Source organism: Trachurus trachurus (genome assembly GCF_905171665.1).
Source record: "Trachurus trachurus genome assembly, chromosome: 19".
Classification (NCBI taxonomy): Eukaryota; Metazoa; Chordata; class Actinopteri; order Carangiformes; family Carangidae; genus Trachurus; species Trachurus trachurus.
Window position 1 is genome coordinate 3,705,158 of NC_139913.1, and position 16,955 is coordinate 3,722,112.

A 16,955-nucleotide genomic window follows, 5' to 3' on the forward strand; every position below is an offset into this window, starting at 1 on the left:
CCTCCTAAAAAGAATGTAACCAGCCGGCGGTAAACCTTTAAAAACCTGCGGGTAAGTTAATTAGCGATCGTCTTTTCTCCCGGGATGACGACGGAGGTTGGCCGGCTGACCAGCTCTCCAGATGGGGTGGTGTCTCTGTGACGAGACGTTGATCTGCTCCACAGGTGGAGCTTCACTTCTCCGAAAAACATCGGAGCAAACGTCTAAACAGCCGTCATGTAGATAAACCGACCGCACACTGGGGATCTAAACAGCTACTTTCTCGCATGAAAAAATATTAAAACTTAACAAAGCGACGTAATAACAGCAGCGCTACAGCGAGAAATAAAACAGCTGCCGGTTGCCGCAAGATGCATTCTGGGAAACTTGTCATAGCCCTCGGTTTGTAGTGTGCCCCTGAAAAATCTCTGTTTTGAGGGCCAGATAGCCAGACCACTTCCCCCTAACCCTCGTCGAACCAGAATCGGGACACCCCTACCACTTCACGTGAACGCACAAAACAAAGGGGTAGGGGGAAGTGGTAGGGCTTCTCTCTCCCTCCCTCCCTCCCTCCCTCCATCCTTCCCTCATGCATTATAAATACTCCATTACAACTTGTTGACTCTCTCTGTCTCCGGGGACAAAACTTAATCAGCGACATCATCATTAGACGCAGCGACGGACGAGGCGACCTGCTCTGATCGGGTTATTTCACCACATCACATCACGCGGATGCCTGAACCTCCGCCTGAACCTGCTGCACCTCCGGGTTGAGGCCTCGCCGCCGCTCGCCATCCATCACACACACACACACACACGCATCCTTGTAAATCTATCTTTGTGAGGACATGTCATTGACATAATGTATTCCCTAGCCCCTTACCCTAACCTTAACCATCCAAAACAAATGCCTAAACTTAACCATTATTCTAAACCTAATTTAAAGCAGAAGTAAGCGATCCGGTCGTTTTCGCTAATGCTGTGTTCCAGGTAGGCTTTTGAAACCGTAAATTACAGCTTCAAGTCACAACTTACGACTTTGTAGCGTTTCAGGCAACCCACTCGTGTTTTTCCGACCTGTTTTACCTGTGAAAGTCACTATAACGGCCACTCGTAACTTCCGACCCATGAACTCGTACCAGATCGAACTGGTACGACTTCACAGGTCGAAAAAACACAAGTTACGAGTTGCCTTGAACGCACCATAACATCTTGTCAGCCGATGGAGTTAGCAGCTCCCGCCCTCGTCATGGATCTATTGGTCCTCGTCCCTACGTCACCACATTCAGGCGCATCCCTTGGCTGCACACACAGCCCTTCATGCCGTTCTCTCTCCTCATTGGATAAAACTTGTAGGATACAAGGAAAGTTTTCTCCTCGGCTCAGAGCAGAACAGAGTGACTGACAGACCCGTGTTTCAGTCCAAACACTCTATGTAAGTGATTGCTGTCGGAAGATATAACTATTTAAGACTTATATTAACACAAAAATATCGCTTACTTCTGCTTTAACCCTCAAAAAGCCCTTTGAAAAAGTGAGGACCGGCCAAAATGTCCTCACTTCCCAAAAATGTCCTCACTCTGTTGGTTAAAAACTCGTTCCGGTCCTCACAACGTAGCATGCACAAGAACACACACACACACACACACACACACACACACACACACACACACACACACACACACACACACACACACACACACACACACACACACACACACACACACACACACACACACACACACACACACACACACACACACACACACACACACACACACACACACACACACACACACACACACACACACACACACACACACACACACACACACACACACACACACAGCCCAAACTCCACTGGGTTGAGCTAATAACCTTAATGTAATGCTGATACGCCTCCACATCACATAACGATTAGTCTTCTGTGACGGGGCCGTGCAGAGTGCAGCAGGAAGTGGCGAGCTCAGTGGCCGACGGACCGACGGACCAACGGACCAACGGACCGACCGACCGACCGACCGACCGACCGACCAGCTGATCCGTCGCCTCTGGAGACGAGCGCCAAGCGGAGCCGCAATGCCAGCTGGCAGCGAGCGGCGTCCAGACAGCCAGGCTCAGTCACACAGATCTGAGGGACAATACAACGCTGGCACACACAGTCTGCTGCTCTGCTCTCATATGGGATGTGAGTCTGTGTGTATGTGTGTGTGTGTGTTTGTATAACAGCATGTGTGTGTGTGTGTGTGTGTGTGTGTGTGTGTGTGTGTGTGTGTGTGTGTGTGTGTGTGTGTGTGCGTGTGCTATTTTGGACTCGACAGTAGCTTACTTTGAGCAGATCCTTGGGAAAATCTTGGCCGTTGTTCAGTCCCTCCAAGTTGCCAATGAACTGAGTGCACGACATCCTCTTGCCAATGTTCTGGAAACACAGAAATATTCATAAGTGCACTTTTTTTTTTTTTATCTCACATGCTAACACACACACACACACACACACACACACACACACATACACATACACAGAAACACACACACACACTCCTCACACTCCTGGTAGATTTCAATTAACTTTTAATTCCACCAATCTGTCACCTTCGTCTGTGTGCAGCCGGTTTTTCTCCTAAATTAAGTGTAGGGTGAATAATCACAGAGGGAGATTCAAACAGAGACGATGTTGTTGACGGTTAAAGGATAATTGCTGGGTTTTTTTTTACAATCTGGACCTTATTTCTAGCATAAAATACGATCATTTACTCACCCAGATAACTTTAGTGTCATTACAAGTCGTTCCAACGATATTAGCTCCAGCCGAGAGCCGCGTAATGCGAGAACACGGGGCACGCAATGCAGCCTTTAAATAACACATTATCTGCAGAGAAACTCGTTCATTTCACCAATATTTAGTTCTGATAGGCTAGCCTACAGACCCCGGATGTTGATAACAGCTAACCCCGGACTCAGAGGGGAATAGCACTAGCCTATCAGAACTAAATATTGGTGAAATGAAGGAGTTTCTCTGCAGATAATGTGTTATTTAGAGGCTGCATTGCGCTGCCCCGTGTTCTCGCATTATACGGATATACGCGGCTCTCGGCTGGAGCTCATTTCATCTGAACGACTTGTAATGACACCAAAGTTATCTGGGTGAGTAAACGATCGTATTTTACGCTAGAAATAAGGTCCAGATTGTAAAAAAAAACAGTAATTCCCCTTTAATGGTGTAAAATAATTTGTCAGTAGCTGATTATTAGAATAAACTGTCACAGTCCTGTTGAATTCCTGCTCATATTTATGATCCTGTTTACTAAATCATTCATATAAATCAGCTAAATAATAGTAATCTAGGGGCGTCGTGTGGCGCAGCGGGTTGAGCAGGCGCCCCGGTTTGAATCCTGCAACAGGCGGCCCTTTCCTGCATGTCATTCCCCCTCTCTCTGCCTCCCCATTTCCTGTCTCTCTCATGGAAACGTAAACATTCAATTCCACCGACGAGCAAAACCGGCTTACGTTTTTGACGATCGTAAAAAGGTGGATACTATCAAATTAAGGCAAAAAATGCCCCAAAATATAAAATCTTACTTAAAATAATACAGAAATTTTAATTTTATATCATTTTTATTTGAACAAAACTCTTGAATTTTAGATATTTTAACATAATATTTTTTTATTTACTGAAAAAACAGGCCTGTAATTGCCAGATTACTGTTCAGTTAGTTTATTAATCAATCAGACTGTTGAAAATGTTGATAATGAATAATAATTAAATACATTTATGAACAGAAATACTCAACATTATCACCTTTCAGCTCCTCAAATATGAAGATTTGGACATTTAAAGTGACTCAGGGTTTTTATGTTTTGGCATCTTGTATCATTTTAGAAATAAGTAAAAGGTCAGTGAATGAATGAATGAATGAATGAATGAATCGAGTCGATCGGTGACAACAAAAGTCAGAGTTAAATCCGTAGAAACTTTGCTGATGTGCGTGTAACTTAAGTGAGAGCTGATCCGTCCTCTTGGTCTCTTTAGTGTCTGAGTTAATGATTCATCCAGAGCTGCTGCAGTGTGACGGAGCTGAGCCGCCGTCGGCCCCGATCCTCAGAGAGGAGATTAAAGAACCTGCAGAACCAGATCAGCTGCCGATCTGAACTCAGAGCTACTGCTTCTCCTCAGAGGCCCTTTTAATACTGCGCACACACACACACACACACACACACACACACACACACACACACACACACACACACACACACACACTGGACTCACCTGACCGTGCAGATCAGTGTTGAGCAGCATCAGGGCACAGGTGAGAGTGTGAACTGCATCTAAAGGAGGAAAACAGGGAGTTAGCTTCTTATATATGAAGATAATGAATGTTAAATACACTTAAATAAATATACTTAAACATAAAACTGCTGTTGTTTGTTAACTGCAGCCACTTTATCACTCACACCTATATAAAAAAATTTGTGCAGTCTATTTGTGTGGACGTCTTTAGTCTGTGCTAATTTAACAGATGCAGTGGCGAAGCGGCCACCACTAGTCCAAAGGCTCACTAATGCACAGCTGAGTAATAAACCATTAGTGACATTTTTGTTTTGACTTTTTTTTTTTTTTTTTTTTTAATAAGCGAAACATTTTAGAAATATCTTGATTTGGAGCAGATTAAAAGGAAAAATTCTGTTGCCTTGAGGTAAATACAGAGACTGCTTGATGAAAAACTGTCCCTGAAGGCAACGTGCATCAGTGGTTTTGCATAAATGTCCCTCTAAAACAACTCTGTGTGGTAACGTTGTGTTATTATCTCATAGCGTGGTGAATGTGCAGGTCACAACTTGTCCACCAGAGCGTTGTGGAGTTGTTGGATTGTGTATTTGTTGAGTTTGATGAGGGAAACCAAGAAATCCCATGAGCCTCCGTAGCGTAGCTCTGAGCAGCTCACGGCTCTGCTCCGCCGTTCTAAAAATAGCTTGCACCGACAATTAAAGGTAACGAACCTACTGCTATGACTATAGGGATTATGGAAATGGGCCAACTTGCAAAAATGTTAAACTATCCCTTTAAACATTGTCTTTCTTATATTGTATTATCATATAAAGTCTTTCAATCAAATTCAATCATCATTGAAACGTTAAAAAGTTTGTCTAGTTCTAAGTTAACTAACAGCTAGCTACTGTTACCTGGGTTAGCCATGACAGTGATGATTAATAAAGTTATTTTTTAATATCTTCAGACACTATTGAGTGTGATCGGATGAAGTGACATAACTAATTTTGACATTTTATACTCCAATTCTTACAAAAATATAGATATTTTCATATTTATATTTTTCTTTTACAAAATTTCCATTTGTCCATGTAACTTTGAAAATAGAAACAAGTAACTAAGTACATTAACTCAGGTACAATACATTATCATTTTGAAGTAATTACATTTTTCTATATAATCCAGTGGCAGATGCAGTATGTTATTGTTATTTAATGACACAACTCCATTCATTCAACAACAGTGTCATTTCTTCACTGCAGTTCTGAGGTTTTTGCTCAAAGATCTGAACATGACTCTTCAAAAACTACACCTCAATCCATATCTTCATTTAATGTGCATTGTTGAATGTTTCATGTGAACCAGTCACTGTCCCTGAGTCATGTCCACTAATGTACGATACGTTATTTATGATGCTCGTTGTCCTCAAACACCGACTTCTCTCTCTCTCTCTCTCCGTTCCTTCGCTGCAGTGGAGTCTCTGAGTCTCGGTGCTTCAGGACGTCCAGAAGACGCATTAAATATTCAGGACCAGATTTTGTTATTTTTTCACTGTGGGCACCGAGTGAAGCACTTCTCTCTGCCTCTCTGCAGCACTCACCCTCTGACGGCATGACTTTGGGGTTGCAGTCCAAGTAACGCCTGGAAAAGTGTGACAGCACCCGCTCCCTCTCCTGAGTCTCGCCCATCAGAGCAAACTGCCGGAGGAAAGTCCTGCAGACACCAACACAAGGACACTACATTCATCCACAGCTCAGATTCACCCTCCACAGACTGAAAAGCACACGGTTTAAATCACGATTACATCAAAAACATCATCTAACATAACCATGCATTTCAATTCTTGTTTTTTTATATAATTAAAGGGATTGTTTTCATGTAATCAGATGTAATTAGCTGCAAAACACAGAGAATAACTAAGGAAATGTATCACAAAGTACAATTTGGAGGTCGTTTTTTTACATTTTATGCTACTTTCTACATCCACTCTGCCTCATATCAGATGAAACTATTGTACTTCTGATATATATGAGATGAAAACAGCTCTTTATATAAAAAAAATTAGAAAAATACCCGTGCACGAGCCTGAAGAAGCTATGCGAAACGCGTTGCTTAATAAATAATAGATCCTCCATTAGTGTGCAGTATCTTGCTACATTTTGTGGTTTTCTCTTTATATATTCAGATTTATGTGAAAACAGCTCTATTTGCTCCTTATCATGTATTTTTTGTACAGAATAAACTATCCAACAAAATATAAAAATATTTAAAGATCCTCCTCAACCCACAGCATTAATAACCCAATATAAAATATGCAATGCTGCAATAAAACTACTGCATAATAACTACTTACAGTGTATCTACTTCTACTGCTTTTATCTAAGAAAAAGAACCTCATCTTTCCCTCGCTTTTTCTAGGGCAAAAGGTTTGTTCCTCAGTTTTTAATCTCTAATTAAACATTAAAATATTAAATATGTGAATGTGAGTTAAACACAGTTAAAGCACATACAGTTCCTTAGATACTGTATGAACTGCCACTGTGATTGTAGGACCACAGGTGTCCTCTAGAGGGCAGCGTTTACCAGTGCAGTAAAAACCAGCACGTCAAGATGAAGACGTCAAAGTGCAGCTTTTTATCTGAAGAGGGCCGAATCACAACAAACTCAACACAGAGAGCGCACTTTTATTCATTAATCATGAGATTATACTGGATTTTTCTTTATTTTTAATGGAAAATGTGACAATTTCAAAATAAAACCTGGTTATTTAAGATGAAATACATTTGATACCGTGCTATTATTTAACATTTTACTGTCCAGTAATAAAAATAAGCTGGGGGAGAATATTTCATATAAGAAATATGTGTGTGTTTATGTATTTAACGTGTAGATTTGATGCAGATTCTCTAGTAGACTGACCTCAGAGCCTGGTCCAGAGCGAGGCCGGTGAAGTTGAAGAAGCTCAGATACTCCTCGGCGACCATCCGGCTGAAGTCGTTACTAGAGAGACACACACGGGAACAAAATAACACATAATAAGACATGAGGAATATGTGAATAACAGACAAAGAGTGTAGGACGGAGAAACACACACACACACACAAAAAAAACCCTCCAGCAACAAACTTAAAAGCACAAAATGTCAATCAGGCGTTAAAATGGCAGCTTTGTCAGTTCAGTGAGTGGCCTCAGTCTGTAGCTGTCAGTCACCGCGCTGCTGCACTGCTACAGCTACAGACCGCAGGCCAGAAATTTGCAAAATACAAAAATATATATAAAATAAAAAAAGAAGGAGAAGAAAAGATTCCCAGGGTGCATCTGTCAGAAGGAGGAGGAGGAAGAAACCCTTTAATCCCAAATTCTTTCTCATCAGCAGCACGAGTGAGCAGCTGATGGAGCTGATGGAGCTGCACGTAGTCCACCACAACTCAACATAACACAACGCAGCGCAGCACTGTGTCGGCACAATTTAAAGAGATGTGAAGAAGCTGCATGAGCTGCGTTGGGTTCATAAAGACATAAAGACAAGACGCAGCAGAAAACAACTTCCTCGTGTTTAATTCATGTAGATTAGACTGCAGCTTCTTTACTGTAGCAGTGAATGAACGTGTTGGTTTGAGGAGGAAGATGATGATGATGTCACCTCTTAGATGATCAATCATAACAGAACTGGAGTAAAATCACACGTACAACTCTGCTTTATTGGCCTTTATCATTTTATGTTTATAACTACTGATTTCGACTTTGCACTCTTGTTTTGTTGACATAACTGCTTCTATTGTCTGTGTTTTATTTCATGTAGAGCAACTTGTAACGTTAGAAAGTTATGATGTATTGGTATGATTGACTGTAAAAGAGGAACTATGCAGGATTTTTGACCTTAACTCTGCTCCATTTTTACCTTAATTGACCTTTATGACAGATAAGACTACACAGATATACACATGGTAACATGGTAGATGATAAATAACCTTATCCACCGCTCCATGGATTGATTTCTCACCGGCTTCGTTGGAAACAAATGCACATGGAGGAGAGGAGGGTTACACTGCAAAAACTCAAAATCTTTCCAAGAACATTTGTCTTATTTCTTGTCAAAATGTCTCATTTCTAGTCAAAACTAATCTCTTTTCACTTAAATTAAGACTCATCACCTAAAAATTTACTTGTTTTTAGATCATTTTCACTTGTTTCAAACAAATTTTCACTAGAAATAAGTAGAAAAATCTGCCAGTGAAAGCAAGTTTTTTTGTGCTTGTAATAAGAAAGAAAAACTAGCTCCGCTATCAAATTTTTCTACTTATTTCAAGTGAAAATATGCTTGAAAGAAGTAAAAAGTGTCTAAAAACAAGCTGCTTTTTATGTGATGAGTCTTAATTTAAGTAGAATGAGATTTGTTTTGACTAGAAATGACATTTTTGACTTGAAATGAGACAAATATTCTTGGTAAGATTTTGAATTTTTGCAGTGTAGAGACACAGAGGAGACCGCACTTGCATAGTTCCTCTTTAAATTATCGGATTAAATAAATATATTCTATAAAACTGAGACAAACTTTGAATAAATAGAGAATTAAATTAATGTACATGGCAAATATTTAATAATTGATGACCAGGAAACTGGTCTTTAAATCTATTAGGACAGTAAAAACAGTTGGTAGCTGGATACTCAGGTGTTTGTGCACTGCAAAAACTCAAAATCTTACCAAGAATATTTGTCTTATTTCTAGTCAAAATGTCATTTCTAGTCAAAATAAATCTAATTCTACTTAAAATAAGACTCATCACATTAAAAAGTAGCTTGTTTTTAGACACTTTTTACTTCTTTCAAGCAGATTTTCACTTGAAATAAGTAGAAAAATCTGATAGTGGAGCAAGTTTCTCTTTCTTATTACAAGCACAAAAAACTTGCTTTCACTGGCAGATTTTTCTACTTATTTCAAGTGAAAATTAGTTTGAAACAAGTGAAAATGATCTAAAAACAAGTTAATTTTTAGGTGATGAGTCTTATTTTCAGTGGAAAGAGATTAGTTTTGACTAGAAATGAGACATTTTGACAAGAAATAAGACAAATATTCTTGAGTTTTTGCAGTGTGGTGGCAGTGATGACAAGAAGCAACAGAGAAGTAATCTATTACTATGAACGCTCACTTCTTGCTGAGGTGTCGAGCCACGTCCGACTTCCTGAAGCCGTCCAGGTTGAAGAGCCGCTTGGCGAGGCGTCGGGCGGCCGCCATGTCGGCTCGGTTGCTGCCGTTGGTCAGGGTGTCGCTGCTGCCGAGGCCGAGCCGCTCGCTCAGGTCCTGGTCCAGCTCCGAGTCCGTGGCTAGCCGGGCCTTGTCCCTGCTGAGACACACAGAGAAGAGATGTTGATTAACGGTGGTGAATTGATGAGGCAAGACAGGAAGTGAAGGCCACACCTGCAGCCTCACAGTATAGAATATTTGTCTTATTTCTAGTCAGAATGTTATTTCTAGTCAAAACTAATCTCTTTCCACTTAAAATAAGACTCATCACATTACAAAAGCAGCTTGTTTTTAGACACTTTTTACTTCTTTCAAGCATATTTTCACTTGAAATAAGTAGAAAAATCTGACAGTGGAGCAAGTTTTTCTTTCTTATTACAAGCACAAAAATCTTTCTACTTATTTCAATTGAAAATTAGTTTGAAACAAGTGAAAACTGTCTAAAAACAAGTTAATTTTTAGGTGATGAGTCTTATTTTAAGTGGAAAGAGATTAGTTTGACTAGAAATTAGACATTTTGACAAGAAAGAAGACAAATATTCTTGGAAAGATTTTGAGTTTTTGCAATGTGACACTGCTGCGCTCACACATCTCAGGTTTCATTCACTTTTTTTTCATTTTATAGAACATAAGTACAGTTTATTTAGTGTAATTTAGTTTTATTTATAGTTTATATTCTTAACATGTTTATCTTAAATCTGTTCTGTTTTACCGGTGCTGTTTGGTTCCTCGCTCCTGCTGCCATCTCACCTGGCCAGGATTAGAAAAACAAGATACAGGAAGTGCCAGCAAGGCTGTACCAAGTAGTCACAACATCAGGGGGGGACTGAAGTCATTTAGTTTGTTTATTTTGTATATTTCAATAAGCTTAAGTTTAGTATTTGAATACTTTTGTATTTGATTAATCACATCATTTATATTAAATGTACAGACAAACTATTTAATTTATTGTGTTGTTAGTTAATGTGCTGGTGTTTTATCTTGCCCCCTTTGTGTTTTAATTGGACTGATCCACCATGTCCCTAATTATTCTGTGTATTAGATCGATTCGTTTAAGTTCCCTCGTTATCATGAGCCTGAGTTTAATGTTCGTCTTTTATGGGCCCATAACTAACAGGAGAAATTATGAGGAGGCAATAAAACTAATGACCCATTCTTCTTCTCCTTTGTTTTATTTGAAGGGTGAGGGAAGGCTCTGAGCCTCTCTTCTGATTGGCTGACAGTTTTCTAAATCCAATTAAAAAAAAAAAACAATAGAGCAGATTTCAGAATAAAACACTCAGAGAAACCAAATCCTGCAAGTTGTTGTTGTTGGATGGATGGTGGGTCCAGGTGGTGAGGGGGCGGGGCTTAGTTGTGACATCACAAAGTGACAGGAAGTCCTGACGGCTGGTTTTAAGGCTCAGTTTCTGAATACAGGCTGTGTGCATTTCTCTGTGGACTGAGGCTTTGATACTTTCACAGTGTTAATATAGAACCTAGAGCTGCTTTATAATCACACTACACATGGACATCTACCTTTATACTGTATGGAGCTTTAATATAAACATCTACCTTTATACTGTATGGAGCTTTAACACAAACATCTACCTTTATACTGTATGGAGCTTTAACACAAACATCTACCTTTATACTGTATGGAGCTTTAACACAAACATCTACCTTTATACTGTATGGAGCTTTAACACAAACATCTACCTTTACACTGTATGGAGCTTTAACACAAACATCTACCTTTATTTTGAAGGAGCTTGAATACAAACATCTACCTTTATTTTGAAGGAGCTTGAATACAAACATCTTCCTCTATACAACACAGGACCTTTAATTCTAAAATCTTATTACTGCAGCACTGATCTCACATCAAAGTTTCCAGCTGTGCTTATGTTTTATGACAGGAATAGTTAAATACTTTAGGGAGGGGGGGTGAGAAGAACAGTGAGGTTGAGGAAGAGAAAGTAGCTGAACAGAAACATAAATATCTGTTAAATTAAATAGGATTAGAGACCAAGCATGATGAATGGGCCGAGATAAAAGAGGATTAAAAGACATTGATGAAGGGATGAAAGGCACCGGAGATTATAACAAAGGTGGAGAGAGAACAGTAATGAACAAAGCCTATGTGAATTTACCACAACAGAAGAACATAATGCAAATCATTTTATATTTAAACACATTTGGCATGATTATACACTTTAATAACTGCATTAAAAACCTGTTTTTTTCCCCGGCTCCCTGACTTTCTCGTTGTCATCGCACCCTAATTAAGCCCCTTCAAAGCATTAACCAGTTCAAAAGTGCAAAACTTATTACATCTGATTTATACTGTGATTATAATTTAAGCATGTTATGTCACACTGAGCTAAAAGAGAACTACTTCTCTCTTCTCTTCTCCTCTTCTGCTGCTAGAATATGGATAAAGACACAGACGAGTCACGAGGTCCCTGAGTTCAGTTCATTCACTTTCACAGAGTTCGACCTGATTCTGACATTTCCCGCCACCGCCGCCGTGGAGAACCGCTGAGAGCCGTGTGACCATTCGAGTCACGCCAGCAAGAAGCTCAGAGGAAAAGCAATGAGAGTCCGAAAGACAAGAACAAGACGGCAACACTTCCCCCAACAAGCCCAGCTCTCAGTTTAGGATTTCACAGCGTGAGGAACAAGACAAGAAAAGAAAACCCACAAGCTCAACCCCAGTACTAAAATTGACTCTGTTACAAGTAAAAGTAGCTCAGTCGACATGTTACTCGAGTAAGAGTAAAAAAGTACTTGCTTTTAAAGGTACTTAAAGCAGAAGTAAGCGATATGTTTGTGTTAATATAAGTCTTAAATAGTTGTATCTTCCGACAGCAATCACTTACATAGAGTGTTTGGACTGAAACACGGGTCTGTCAGTCACTCTGCTCTGCTCTGAGCCGAGGAGAAAACTTTTCTTGTATCCTACAGTTTTTATCCAATGAGGAGAGAGAACGGCATGAAGGGCTGTGTGTGCAGCCAAGGGACGCCGTGAATGTGGCGACGTAGGGACGAGGACTGTTATGGTGCGTTCAAGGCAGCCCGTAACTCGTGTTTTTCCGACCTGTGAAGTCGTACCAGTTCGATCTGGTACGAGTTCACGGGTCGGAAGTTACGAGTGGCCGTTATAGTGACTTTCACAGGTAAAACAGGTCGGAAAAACACAAGTGGGTTGCCTGGAACGCTACAAAGTCGTAAGTTGTGACTTGAAGCTGTAATTTACGGTTTCAAAAGCCTGCCTGGAACGCAGCATTAGCCAAAACGACCGGATCGCTTACTTCTGCTTTAAGTAAAAGTAAGAGTAAGAGTAAATTTCTTATTTTTCACATCAATGAATTACTATAATTTTCTCTAAATGAATGTAAGGAGCTTTTAACTCTTGTTTCTGAGAATGAACTCTTTGAAACCAGCTGCACTGATGTAATTGCTTTTACAGGGTTTATACAGGAAACTTGAAGTTAATTTTAATACCTTTTTAAGACTTTTTCAAGACCTTCTCAATATTTTTTAATTTCAACCTGTTGCAGCATCAGTGACACTTTTAACGTAACAACAGTTTTAGTTTGTGATAAAGACTATAGACCACTATAATACAACAAAATTCAAAATTCAAAATAGGCTGGGATAATAAATCAAAGGCAAAGTTAAAAAAAAAAAAAAAAAAAATCATTGCTCCACTCTCAAAAAACAAAAACAACAATCTTCTTTTCTTTTTTATGTACCAGTTCATCTTTGGCTTTTAATAAAATTAATAAATTCACACACTTTTACAATGTTTTTTAGGACTCAAACTCTTGGACAGCTAATTCAGAAAAAAATACCTTCAAAATTTAAGACTTTATAAAGTCGTGAAAAGACTTTTTAATACTTTTTAAGGGTCTTCATTTTCCCAAAATGTATTTATCACCTTGTAATACTTTTCAAGACCCGCGGATACCCTGTTTTAGGGGTCAGGGTTTCCTTCTCTGACAAACACAGCTTGTGTCCAATAGGATTTTAGAAAAAAAAAAAAGAGCAGACCTGAAAATAACCAGTACTTTTCAGCCTTCCTAGAAATTAACATTTTCACGTCCGTTTCGTGCAATAATATGAGTCAGGACAAATCACACCAGAGCAAACAGTCATTAATTAATAACAAGAAGCCGACTGCTGGGACAATGGGATCAGACGTGTTGCTTTAAGCTGCACTTGGACGACTCACTTTCATTGTGAGAGGTTTTTCTTATTATAGCTTTTTAATCTGGTAAACAACGTAATCATGATTATTGTTGTTAGAATAAACTTTAAACCTGGAGCTGATTTAACCAGGATTCAGACTCTGGGAAACACAAACTTCATCACCACCGTGTGAATTATAAGACTTAAGAGGTGATTACAGTTTTCTGCTCAAGGAACTAAAACTGTCAAATAAAAGTAGAGGAGTAAAAAGTACAATAACTCCCTCTTAGATAAATGGAAATACCTCCAATTTGTATTCAATTTACTTAATTATTAATCCAATTACTTTGCCTTTAAAACGACTGAATCCCTGAGTGAAAACAAATACAGTAGGTTACTAATATTGAAAAGGTACAAAACAAACTAAACCACACAGCCTAAAAGACTTTTATACACAATACACTTTATATTGATGTCAAAACCTCTTTAACTGACAAACAAACCAACACTGTATCTTAACTGTAACTTAAGGCTAAAGTTAGAAACAAGCTCAAATTACTTACAGCTCAAGTTTTACTAAAGACTCGTTAGCAACCATTTACCTAGTTGGCTGAACTACAACTTGAGATTAAAGTTAGAAACTAACATGAGTTCAACTTTGTCTAAAGTTGAAAACTACTTAGGGCCTAGTTAGTTCAACTGTAACTTTAGGCTAAAGTTGGAAACTAGTTAACATCAGCATCCATCTAACACAGTCCAAACTGTATAAGAACCTGTATTAACGAAGCTCAACAGTTTGACACGGTCAATTTATATTTACATATAAACTACAGTGTCTTCATTTGTTTGTGAAACTCACATGGAGCAGATCTGATCTGTTGTTTTTAGCTCTCACAGTCTGAATCCATCCAATAGTTTGACTACAAGGACACTAGACACAACTACAGGTGCTGCTGCTGCTGACACGGTCATGCAAAACCGCTGATGCGCGTTGCCTTCAGGGACAGTTTTTCATCAACAGTCTCTGTATTTCCCTCTAAAACAACTCTGTGTGGTAACGTTGTGTTATTATCTCATAGCGTGGTGAATGTGCAGGTCACAACTTGTCCACCAGAGCGTTGTGGAGTTGTTGGATTGTGTATTTGATGAGTTTGATGAGGGAAACCAAGAAATCCCATGAGCCTCCGTAGCGTAGCTCTGAGCAGCTCACGGCTCTGCTCCGCCGTTCTAAAAACAGCTTGCACCGACAATTAAAGGTAACAAACCTACTGCTATGACTATAGAGATTATGGCAATGGGCCAATTTGATGTTGAACTATCCCTTTAAAGCACAGTGACAGTCACACACACAGGCTCTCCTTTCCCTCCTCCTCCTCCTCCTCCTCTTTAAAGAGGATCCAGATCCTCCTCAGACCGGTTCCTAGGTCGACTCCTACCTGTGGCTCGGCCTCCTCGCTGTCAGATACCGCTCCTCTCCCACCGCCGCTGAGCCGTGACAGCAGAAGACAGATGTCGATGCTGTTCTCTGACCCCGTCCCCCTCCTCCCCCTCTTCCTCCTCCTCCTCCTCCTCCCCCTCTTCCTCCTCCTCTTCCTCCTCTTCCTCTCCTCCTGGCCTCGTACCCTGAACGCATCACCAACCACCAGCTCTAACCCTGAGCAGCACCTGAGGCCGAGGCCGCTCCTCCCCGCACGCCGGCGGACGCTGACATTCCTCCGGCTGGTCTGGAGTCAGACTGAGGATTCATGAGTCCAACACGCTCTCTCTCTAACTCCCTCTCTCCTTCTCTCTCTCTCTCTCTCTCTCTCCCTCTTTCCCTCCCTCTCTCCCTCTCTTTCTCTCTCTCTGTCTCTCTTTGTGTTTGCTGTCATCTGAGCCTCGGTCGCAGCAAGACTCCTTCCTTCCTTCCCCCCCTCAAAAAAAAAGTGGACGAGCTGTTTGTCCTCCTCTTTCTTTCTTTCTTTCTTTCTTTCCCCCCCTCTGTCTGTTTGCTGTTGTTTCTGTTCCTTCTTTTCACTCCTCCCTCTTTCTCTCTTTCTCTCCCTCCCTGTTCCACTGAGTAAACTCAAACTGTCCCCCGCTGACCTTGGATTCGAAGCATGGCATGAAACTTGGCTTGTCTGTTCCCTAAAAAGAAAAAAAGAAGGAAAAAAAGAAAAAGAAACCCCCCTCCTCCTCCTCCTCCTCCTCCTCCTCCTCCTCCCCTCCATTCATTCCTCCTCCCTCCCTCTCTCTCCCTCTCTCCCTCCCTCTGCACTGATAAGTCTCGTCCACCTTGTTGTTTTCAGTCCAGCACACCTTCAGAGAAAACAAAGATACGAGCCGAGGCGTCGGGTTGAAACTCTGCGTGTCCGCAGGGCGTGTGCCTCTGCCTCTCAACTGTTTCCTCAACAAGTCGCCACTATAACTATAACTGCCCCCGGGGGGAGAATAGGTGCCCTTTTGTCAACGTCTGAGCCCATTGTGGAGCCTGTTTACAGCGTTTACACGGGGGGGGGGGGGGGGGCTGAGCCTGAGCCTGGACTGTTGATACCCATGAGATTAACCCTTTACCTTTTACCCCTGGACATTTCTGTCCAACTCCCCACGTAACGGTCAGATGAAAGGTCACTGGGGCCTGATTTTTGGCAAGGAGGTGTATCTTTGGGTAAACTCTGGATGCCCCGAAATTCAGAATGAAAGTCCAATTTTAACCACATCCATGACCCTTTAAGTTGACAAAAATGTCCAATGGGTTTTTTTAATGTAACAAATTTAACTAACAGATATCACTATGAAACTTCCCAAGTTTATTACTCACATTAAGACAAATATTTTTTGTATTACAAGTTTTGTCAAATTTTATGTCTAAATATATAATAAATGAGGCAATATCTAATGAAATATGCGCTAACATCCAGAACTGAAATCTGAACAATGGATAAAGCCACTTTAAAGGGACAACGAGGAGTTTCTCCGTCGGCAGAACGAAAAATTCCACGACAATAAAAAAGTCTCACGTTAATGTGGATGAATCTATGTTACCACTTGTTAATGGGCCCATTTTCAATAAATATATCGTTTTGTCTCTATCGTTATTTTGTTATTATTAGTGGTGGCAGAAATGCTGGTCGAGCCGACCAGCGTTTCCTTACTTTCGGTTTTTCGGACGCTGCCCGGCTAGTCATGAGAATAACACCGCCGAATCTCCGTTTATGGTGGGAACTACGACGGTATGTGATCGTCTTCCAACCTCTGACTTTAATTCTTGATGAATGAAAACATGAGTCTGTCTTGCGCCGGTCAAAGAAT

The 16,955-nt window shown here is 40.5% G+C and overlaps 1 protein-coding gene across 1 annotated transcript in view; it reads right to left on the reverse strand.

Annotated features, from left to right (window-relative positions):
* Nucleotides 1-16,955, reverse strand: part of LOC311003134 (PH and SEC7 domain-containing protein 1) — a gene marked incomplete at its 3' end in the record, with an annotated part of 70,890 nt that overhangs the window by 41,097 nt on the left and 12,838 nt on the right. Inside the window, exons 6-10 of the mRNA XM_083994819.1 lie at nucleotides 9,397-9,591; nucleotides 7,166-7,246; nucleotides 5,847-5,959; nucleotides 4,247-4,305; nucleotides 2,309-2,398 (exon numbers count right to left, since the gene is read on the reverse strand). Of these exons, the coding sequence (XP_083850945.1) occupies nucleotides 2,309-2,398; nucleotides 4,247-4,305; nucleotides 5,847-5,959; nucleotides 7,166-7,246; nucleotides 9,397-9,591 (538 nt within the window). The remainder of the gene's footprint in view (nucleotides 1-2,308; nucleotides 2,399-4,246; nucleotides 4,306-5,846; nucleotides 5,960-7,165; nucleotides 7,247-9,396; nucleotides 9,592-16,955) is intronic.